This window comes from Phyllobates terribilis, unplaced genomic scaffold (genome assembly GCF_046119375.1).
Source record: "Phyllobates terribilis strain yellow unplaced genomic scaffold, ASM4611937v1 Scaffold_280__1_contigs__length_2496652, whole genome shotgun sequence".
NCBI lineage: Eukaryota > Metazoa > Chordata > Amphibia > Anura > Dendrobatidae > Phyllobates > Phyllobates terribilis.
In genome coordinates, this window is record NW_027363040.1 from 969940 (window position 1) to 980547 (window position 10608).

General features: G+C 41.1%; 1 protein-coding gene across 1 annotated transcript; it reads right to left on the reverse strand.

Moving 5' to 3' along the window:
- Positions 1-4240: 4240 nt before the first annotated feature.
- Positions 4241-10341, reverse strand: LOC141220306 (uncharacterized). Its single transcript, XM_073666260.1, has 5 exons — positions 10054-10341; positions 9847-9970; positions 9666-9763; positions 9371-9461; positions 4241-7409 (listed from the first exon to the last, which is right to left on the reverse strand). Exons 1-5 carry the CDS (start codon positions 10228-10230, stop codon positions 5881-5883), a joined length of 2019 nt encoding a protein of 672 aa, XP_073522361.1. The 5' UTR covers positions 10231-10341; the 3' UTR covers positions 4241-5880.
- Between the last annotated feature and the right edge of the window lie 267 nt (positions 10342-10608).

A 10608-nucleotide genomic window follows, 5' to 3' on the forward strand; every position in this document is an offset into this window, starting at 1 on the left:
TCGAGGGTCATCGATTCACGCTTTAATCGCCGGTCCCTTCAGTACCTGGTTCATTGGAAAGGGTATGGTCCTGAGGAGAGGATGTGGGTTCCTGCGTCGGATATTAACGCAGACCGATTAGTTCGGGCCTTCCACACGACTCACCCGGATAAACCTGGCCCTGAGGGTCCGGAGGCCCCTCGTAGAAGGGGGGGTACTGTCACGGGTGTGTCGCCACGAAGATCGTCACGATTACACAGCCTGACTTCTCGCAGCTGAGTTTTTGGTGCTTTGTGTTTTTCGGCAGTGAGGGAGTTAATTCTCTCTCTCTCTGTGCTAGACGAGGTCCAGCCTCGCCCAGCTGCAATCAATGCTGCTGTAGTGAGACTCCTTCAAATGCCTGCCGGTCTGTTAGGGAAGTGTCGGTGAAAGCATTTCATGCAGACTAACAGAGCGGATCGTGGTATTTGGAGTTTCAGAGATAAGTGTATTCGGAGAGTTTTTTCCCTTCCTCGCTTTATCATTTATCTCCTTTCCCGTTGGTGTTCCCTATGTTGTAGTTGTGTAGTTTTTGTATGCAAGGTGGTTTTGGTTTTTCCCTTGTACTGTCTCGTTCGTCAAAGTACTGAGTGTGGGCATATTATTACTCGTCCCCTTTTGTTGTGATCGGGGTCCTTCTCAGGACTAGATTACTTAGGTGTAGGGATCCTCAGGAGGTAGGGGTTACGCTGGCGGCCTGGACCTCTGTACCTTTAACAGTACCTCCAGGTAGAGGGATTAGTCAGGGCCCCAGCTTAGGGTCAGCTTAGGCCCCCTACCTCCAGTACACAGAGACAGCGTGACAGGCGACTAGTGTTGAGCGCAAGTGACATACATAACATAGTAACATAGTTTGTAAAGCCGAATAAAGACTTGCGTCCATCAAGTTCAACCTGTTAGTTCTGTAATTGCTAAAGTTGATCCAGAGGAGGGCAAAAACCCCAAATGATTTATCCAATCTTCACCTGAGGAAAAATTCCCTCCCGACTCTGAAACCAGCAGTCAGAATAAATCCCTGTATCAACCTAATATTTTATTTTATTTTTAAGTATATGCTGAAATCTGCCTGGTATCTAGAAATGCATCCAGTCCCCGCTTGAACTGGTGTAGTGAATCTGACATTACCGTCTCCTCACTCAGTGAATTCCATATTCTCACTGCTCTTACCGTAAAGAACCCCTTCCTATGCTGGTGCTGGAACCTTTTCTCTTCCAGTCTTAGTGAATGCCCTCTTGTTACCGTAATATCCCTCCTTTTGAACAAATCCCGGGCAAGATCTCTATACTGTCCCCTAACATATTTGTACACATTTATTATGTCCCCCCTCAACCTTCTCTTTTCCAGGCTGAATAGTCCTTGTTTTGCCAACCTCTCTGGGTATTGCAGTCCCTCCATTCCCTTTATTAATTTTGTTGCCCTCCTTTGTACCTTTTCAAGCTCATTTATATCCTTTCTATATATTGGGGCCCATAACTGAGCACAGTATTCCAAGTGTGGTCTGACCAGAGCTTTGTACAGTGGAAGAACAATGTTCTCATCCTTTGCAGCTATACCTCTTCTGATACATCCCATTACCCTGTTTGCCCTTACAGCAGCTTCCTGACTTTGGGCACTCCAATTTAGTTTGCTATGAATTAAGATGCCCAAGTCCTTCTCCATCTCTGAATGCCCCAATGATTTCCCATTCAGTGAGTACTGGTGACTTCCATTTTTCCTTCCCATATGTATGACCTTACATTTCTCCTCGTTAAACCTCATTTGCCATTTAATGCTCCACCTACCCAGCTTATCCAAATCCCTCTGTAGGTCTGCACTGTCCTCTTTTGTATTAATTGTTTTACATAACTTTGTGTCATCTGCAAATATTGATATTTTACTATTTATCCCGTTGACTATGTCGTTAATAAAGATATTAAATAACATTGGGCCTAGTACAGACCCCTGTGGTACCCCACTAGTGACGCTTACCCAATCTGAGTATATTCCATTTATAACCACCCTCTGCCTTCTATGCTTTAGCCAGTTAGCTACCCACTTGCAGACATTTTCCCCCAGCCCCATCATTCTCATTTTGTATACCAACCTATTATGTGGCACGCTATCGAACGCTTTTGAGAAGTCGAGATACACAACATCCACTGGTTCCCCCTGATCTACTCGAGAGCTAACCTCCTCGTAGAAGTCAATCAGGTTTGTTTGGCAGGAGCGATTCCTCATGAATCCATGTTGGTTCGGGATTAAAAGATTATTAGCATCAAGATGCTCCGTAATTGTCTCTTTAATGAAGCTTTCAAAAATTTTGCCCACAACGGACGTCAGACTCACCGGCCGATAGTTTCCGGCGTCACTTTTCGCTCCCTTTTTGAATATTGGCACTACATTCGCCTGTCGCCAATCAAGTGGTACAGACCCAGTCTCAACAGAGTCCTTAAATATAAGATATAACGGTCTATCACATTACTTAGTTCCCTTAGTACCCGTGGGTGTATGCCATCAGGTCCTGGTGATTTGTTTATTTTAATGTTACTGAGGCGTTTCTGTACCCCAGCTTGGTTTAGATTTGTCATACTTAGTGGAGGATTAAGCTTGTCACTTCTCATTTCTCCTGTTAGTTCTATTTCCTTTGTGAAAGTTGTCGAAAAAAAATTATTTAATAGATTAGCTTTATCCTCATCTTTCTCTATGATTTTGCCTTCCTCACTTTTTATCGCTCCAATATTATCCGATTTAATCCTTTTACTATTTATATACGTAAAGAACAGTTTGGGATTTGATCTACTTTCCCTAGCAATACGTTTCTCTGTTTCCTCCTTCGCTATTTTTATTTTTTTTTTACAGGTTCTCGTTTTTTCCTTGTAACACATTAGTGCCTCCTTACTGTTTTCCTGTTTTAATCTCTTGAATGCCTCTTTTTTGCTATTTAACGCCCCTTTTACGTTCTTGTTCAACCATATTGGTTTCCTCTTATTTCTGGCCCTTTTATTCCCATATGGTATATACCTCTCGCACTGAGTATTCAGAATTCTTTTGAAGGTTTCCCATTTACTATTCGTATTTCCTTGATTAAGAACTTTGTCCCAGTCAATAAGTTGAAGGTTTTCTATCAGCTGATCAAACTTCGCCCTCCTAAAGTTTAATGTTTTTGTTGTTCCCTTATTGATAACCCTACTGAAGGGCATTTTGGTGTTTTCAGAAATACTGCTGATACCACTACGTCACAAGAAAGTCAGCGGGAACTTAAGGAGATAATTGTCAGGAAGAAAGGGTTTAGGTTCATGGAGAACTGGGCTGACTTCTCTGTCGGCTACAGGCTGCACCTCAATGGGGAGAAAGCAGATGTGCTGGGGAAAAAAAATGGTCAGATGGATGGAGGAGCTTTCAAACTAGGATCTGGGGGAGGGAGGGTAGCCGTGCAAATAAGGGGGTAGAATAGACAGAGTGAGACATTCAAGGAAAGTAAGGAGGCGAGTAGCAGTAATAAATGTGCTAATAGTATTAAATGTCTGCAGGCAAATGAAAGAAGTCTTAAAAACAAAATGAATGAATTAGACTCTTAGGTCAGCCACAGATTACAGAAACCTGGTTGGATGAAAGCCATGACTTGGTGTCAAACATAGATGGTTACACTACATTCAAATGGATAGGAAAGAAAAATAGGTAGACGGGTGGGTATTTTCGTTAAAACCAACTTAAGACCTCAAGCTCAATGACGACATGGGGGGCAGTTTCGACAATGTACAGCACACATGCCCAACTCTTGGTGATTATATTTGACCCACGACACCAGAACCACCACACCTATGTGGGGCCATTATTCTGCATGGAGGACTTTGTGGGATCCATTTTACTGTATGGAAAGCTTTGTGGGGCCAATCATACTGAATGGAGGACTTTGTGGGGCCCATTATTCTGTATGGAGGACTATGTGGGGCCCATTACACTGTATACTGGTTGGTCCACAACTTTGTCCAAGATTTTCATTTTGGCCCTCTACATGTTTTGAGCTTTACATCCCTGATGTAAAGTCAGTATGGGTAATGTACATGGAAATGGCAATAATGGAAAGCTGCTAACTGGACTTTGCTACAAGCCTCCTAATATAGCTAAACATGAAGAGGATGATATGCTGCAACAAATTAAAAAGGCAACAAAAACAAGTCATGGTCAAAAGTGTTGGATCCCTTGAAATTGTGCCAGAAAATGAAGTAATTCTCCCAGAAAATTATTGCAATTACATGTTTTATTATACACGTTTATTTCCTTTGCGGTTATTGAAACAGCACAAGAAAACAGAGAAAAAAAAAGGCAAATTGAACATAATTTCACACAAAACCACATAAAATAGGTCGGACAAAATTATTGACACCTTGCCAAAATTGTGGGTAAACAACTCTGTTTCAAGCATGTGAAGCTTGTTCAAACGCAATTGTGGCAAGTAACAGGTGTGGGCAATAAGAAAATCACAGCTAAAACCAGATAAAAAAGGGAGAAGTTGATTCAATCTTTGCATTGTGTGCATATGTGTGGCACACTAAGCATGGAGAAAACAGAAAAAGGAGAAGAGAACTGTCTGAGGACTTGAGAACCAAAATTGTTGAAAAATATCAATAATTTCAAGGTTATAAGTCCATCTTTTGAGATCCGGATGTTCCTCTGTCCAATGTGCAACATAATCAATAAATTTACAAACACATACAGTCAAATATGGTGGAGCTTCAAAGAGGTTTTGGGGTTGTTTTGCTGCCTCAGGTCAGGTACCTTGACTGTGTGCAAGGAATCATGAAATCTGAAGATTAGCAAAGGATTTTGGGGCACAATGTAGTGCCTAGTGTCAGAAAGTTGGGTTTGCGTGCTAGGTCATGGGTCTTCCAGCATGACAATGACCCCAAAGATACTTCAAGAAGCACCCAGAAAATGGATGGAAACAAAGTGCTGGACAGTTCTGACTAGCAATGAATCTGGATCTAAATCCCATTGAACACCTGTGGAGAGATCTTAAAATTGCTGTTTGGAGAAAAACTTTAAAATTTGAAAGTCCTCAGTGGAGGATACCATCTTTTCAGTTAGCCATTAGTCAGTAAGCTTTCTAGACTACTCAGGTCTTTCATCAGGCATAGTATAACACAAAATCTGAAGAGTCACATATTTATACACAACAGGGCACAGGAATAATGCAATAGATAAGACAAGTGACGTGAAGCAGAACTATCAGTTTCGGAAAGGGATAAGCAGTTGTGGCGGTAAATATGTGTGGACACAAGTAGATCTATTCTTTTTTTCTTTTTTTGGGTGGTGATGAGAATTCATCCTTGTTTTAAGTTTTTGCCTGGTCTCCCCTACATACAGACCCCCAGTTGGACATTTGCTACATATAATTAAGTACATTACATTAGTTGTGATGCAGCTGAAAGTCCCTGGGATCTTGTGGTCCTGATGTGAGTTGGGAATCTTTATCTTGTCCGTGGTCATTATAAATGGATGGGTTTTACGTACACAGTTGGTGAGGATAAATTTTGTAAGTTTCACCACAAAGGTGAAACTATCCTCCCGGTCAGTTTGCTTTCCCTCCCAGTACCTTTTAATTCTAACAGTGATGAGTTTCTGGGAGATTATACTTGTTCCTTTTATTTTTGGTTCTCCTTAGCTTGCCTTCTTTGCCCTATATGAATGTGTTTTTGTTTCTCATTCAGAGTTTTCATATTTTACTTCATACTTTCCTTTCCCCTTGTTGAGAGTGTTTTGCAGCCTCCTCTCTGGTTCCTCAGGAGGTATGAGAAACTCTTCAACGGCTTATTAGTTAGTTAGGTGTGTGGTGGCATTTTTAGTTGTGCAGCTAGGTTTTTTTTCTAGTTTCTACAGAGACTAGTTGGGTGTAGTTGCGGCATTCTCCCCTGTGTGGGTTCTCTGGTGGCTATCAAAATGCGCTTTCTGGTTAAAACATTTCCCACATTTTGAACATGAAAAAGGCTTCTCCCCTGTATGAGTTCTCTGGTGCTTATCAATATCTGATTTCTGGTTAAAACATTTCCCACATTCTGAACAAGAAAAAGGCTTCTCTCCTGTGTGAGTTCTCTGATGTTTGATAAGACTTGATTTCTCTGTAAAACATTTCCCACATTCTGAACATGAAAAAGGCTTCTCCCCTGTGTGAGTTTTGTGATGTTTGGTAAGAGTTGATTTCTCTGTAAAATATTTCCCACATTCTGTACAGGAAAATGGCTTCCCCCCTTTGTGAGTTCTCTGATGTTTATTAAGATATGATTTGTGTCCAAAACATTTTCCACAATCTGAACATGAAAAAGGCTTTTCCCCTGTGTGAATTCTCTGATGTTTGGTAAGATTTGATTTCTTTGCAAAAGATTTCCCACATTCTGAACATGAAAATGGCTTCTCCCCTGTGTGAGTTCTCTGATGTACAATAAGATTTGATTTCTCTGAAAAACATTTCTCACATTCTGAACAGGAAAATGGCTTCTCTCCTGTGTGAGTTCTCTGATGGTTGATAAGAGTTGATTTCTCTGTAAAATATTTCCCACATTCTGAACAGGAAAATGGCTTCTCCCCTGTGTGAGTTCTCTGATGTATACTAAGATATGATTTCTGTACAAAACATTTCCCACAATCTGAACATGAAAAAGGCTTCTCCTCTGTGTGGTTTCTCTGGTGCTTAAGAAAACTAGATTTCTGGTTAAAACATTTTCCACATTCTGAACATGGAAAAGGCATCTCCCCTGTGTGAGTTCTCTGATGTATATTAAGATTTGATTTCTGGTTAAAACATTTTCCACATTCTGAACAGGAAAATGGCTTCTCCCCTGTGTGAGTTCTCTGATGTGCGATAAGATTTGATTTCTCTGTAAAACATTTACCACATTCTGAACAGGAAAATGGCTTCTCCCCTGTGTGAATTCTCTGATGTGCGATAAGATTTGATTTCTCTGTAAAACATTTATCACATTCTGAACAGGAAAAAGGCTTCTCCCCTGTGTGAGTTCTCTGGTGCCTAACAAGATCTGATTTCTGATTAAAACATCTCCCACACTTGGAACAAGAAAATCTATTCTTCGCTGTGTGAATTTTTTGAGGTTTAAGAAAAGACTTTTTGAGAGGAAAACTATTTCTATATTCTGAACGTGAAAATGGCTTCTTTGCTTTAGAAGCAGTTTGTTTTTTAATGCTAGTTTTGTGACTTTGATTTTCCTTAGTAGTCGGTAATGAATCAGAAGACAGGACCTGTATCAAAGGATCAGATGACAGATCTTTGCTGTGAAGGGATGATGGTAAATCTGGAGAAATGTCATTCATTTCAATTATATCCTGTTGGATCTGAAAATTATCTGATTTGAAAACTGAAAATGTCAGCTGTCCCTCTGATCTCCTGGTACAGACATCTGCCAAGAATAAAACCAATTATTATTTTTAATAAAAAATCCTTGAATTTTATATTTTTGAACATTTCTACTTAAACTCTCCATAAAAAAGGCAAGTTATATAAAAAAAATTCACTTATTCACCAGGACAATGACTGTCTAATAGGAAACTTCATAGGATGGATCAGTAGAGCGAGTTCCACTGTTTTTTCATTCTTTCTCCAAAATATGGAATAAAAAGCCACCAAACAATGTTATGTAGGCGAAAATAATACCAATAAAAACTTCTACTTATTTGACAAAAAACAAGTCCCCACTCAGATCCATCATCTGTCAATGGAAAAACAGAGGTTTCCATATTACTAGTGGCTCAAAGGCTCTTGAAAAGCAACATGGCTTCCATAAACCAATCCAGCAATATCCACTCTCCCAAAGTCAGATCTCCCCCTCACTTCTGAGCTTTGCAGTAGTTTATGTGCCTAAGTCACATTCAGCATCCATGTATTTGGTATTACTATAATGAGAAGAACCCACTTAATTTACGGTGTGTGTCTCCTGGAGCACAATCTGGGCACTATGTGTTGGGTAATAAAATAGCATATTTGCAATTTTCACTCTCCAACATCCACTGCGTGCTAATTTCTGGAGAGTGACTGTAGAGTCAAAATAGTCACTTCTCCTATAAATTAATTCACTGAGGGTTATAATTTCCAAAATGGAGTCACTTTATGGGGATTTCTACTGCTTCTGCAAAAGGTGTGTCCCAACTCCTCTGGGACGTCTACTTCTCCTCCTGCTTCGACTTGTGTGAGGTCTACTTTTGACACCAGAAGCCGCCTTATTCATTCTGCAGGCGGCGCTGGTGATGGAAGAGACGTCAGAACCAGAAGCTCTGCGAGGCGCAGGCTCTGCGCAGCCACTAAGATTAGGGTTGCAGGGACCAGTAGTACCATCCAGTTTTGCAGTATGGGTGTGTGTGCGCTGTCCAGCTGGAATAATCTGCTCCCTACTTCAGCCATTTGGAAAGCACCACACCCTACTAAAGCTGGAAGCATATTGCCGGAAGCTGCCAGATACAGCCTTGTTCTCCTCTGGTTCAGTCCTCTGTGCTCAGCTCCCGGCTTGTGTATTTGTTTCTGTTGTGACCTCGGCCCGTTTACTGACTACTCGTGTCTTCTGATTTTGTATTTTCTCTGCCCTCCTGTTCTGACCCGGCTATCTGACTATTCTTCTTCCCATGTCACTCCACAGAACAGCAGGTAACACCGTGGCCCAAGCCTAGGGGTCTCTGTGTAAGTCCAGATCCATGTAGAGAGGTTAAAGGGTGATGAGGAAAGTAATTTGTGAAATATGTAAATGGGGTAGTTAAGGCAAGCCTGTTCATGGTAGCCATCTTTTCAGCTTCCATGTGACCATGAACAGTGCCCCCAATACATTGTGTCTGCAAACTATTCCAGCAAAATCTGCATTCCTAATAGCTAAATGTCGCTCCTTCCCTTCTTAACCTGCCATGTGCCCAGACAGTAGTGTACAGCTGTATATAGGGTATTGTCAAATTCAAAAGAAGTTGGAAAATAATTTGTAAGGTCCATTTGTTTCTTATTATCCTTTGTGAAAAATTTCAAAGTTATCACCACATAAAGTGACATCTGTCAGATTTGAAAAATGGGGCCTGATCATCTGCACATTCTGCGTACGCTGTCATTTGGCTTTGTAGTTTACAGACCTGGGCAGGTAACGGTCAGCATCATCTAATCCCAGGGGGTAGGTGGATCCTCCAGGTTGTAAGTTCTATAGAAAAGGGCTTTCACAATTTCCCAAAGTAATCTGAACATTTTCGGACGGAGGAGAATGTTGTGGTCTAGCGGCAAAATGGTGATCACACGATTGTGATACAGCCGGACTACACAAACGATAAAGCAGCCACAGCCGCTGACTGAGAAGAATCTGTGACTTCTCTGCATTTAGTGGTTACTACTCACCTGGGTAGTCATATGTAGGAATCTCCTCTTTACACCGCTCATCATCCCTCACATATGTCTCTGTAGTATTACTATGGGTCAGATCTTCACCCTGAAACAAATATTGTAAAAGTCACAGACAGATGGAGAAGTCACATCTATGATTGGCTCTAATCCTGTCATCTCCACCGTTCTCATTACACAAATATAAAACATAATAATGGTGGATAAAACAAGACTGAATCCAAAAATACAAAACCTTTACAGCCGTCTACACATCATAGGGGAGATCTCATGACTCCTTCTCTCCATCTACCTGATGATCCTGAGGAACATTGGGATCTTCTTGTTTACAGTCCTGTGGAAGAAAAGGACGGTGACATCTCTCTGGTGTTGTCCTCTTACTGGATTGATCTGGAGGAAACACATACAGGGACTGAATTCATTCTTTACATACAGATAATTATAGGCCGTGTGTATTTAGTCCTGTCTATTACCTGGTGATGTGAGGGGCTGGGGAACCTCCATCATGACGTTCTTGTATAGATCTTTGCGTCCTTCTAAATACTCCCACTCCTCCATGGAAAAATAGACGGCGACATCCTGACACCTTATAGGAACCTGACACACACAATGATACCGTCATCTCCCCGATCCCTTCATAGTGTTACTGTATAATGTCCCATCATTCCCAGCAGTGTCACCTCTCCAGTCAGCAGCTCAATCATCTTGTAGGTGAGTTCTAGGATCTGGTCATTGATGTCCTCATGTATCAGGGGGTGAGGTGGAGGCCCCGTGATTAATCTCTGGTTATGGAGAGACACAGTAATAAATCTCACTCCAGACATTTCCAGAGTTCTCACCTCTCCAGTTCTGTCCATCTGTTATTTCCATAGATAAGAATGATGTAATGTGACGTCATCAGAATCTCTCACCTCTCCAGTAAGCCGGAAGAGGATCTCTAGGGTGAGGTGTAATATCCTCTCCGCCATCTTGTCTCTGTCCATATCCATGTTTGATGGGTAAATCAGAAAAATTTTCTTATATAGAAGATCTTCACTGAGAGGATCCGATATTGTAGAGACCTGAAGGAGAAAAAGATAAGCTGATGGAACATTATAAAAATCCTGTGTAATAATACAACTATTGGAGATAATGAGAGGAAACATATAAGGAGATTTATTATTTTACAGTATTTAGTTTTCTTCTTTATATCTAGTAATAAAACCTTTATATTTTAGGACACATACAACAAGCAG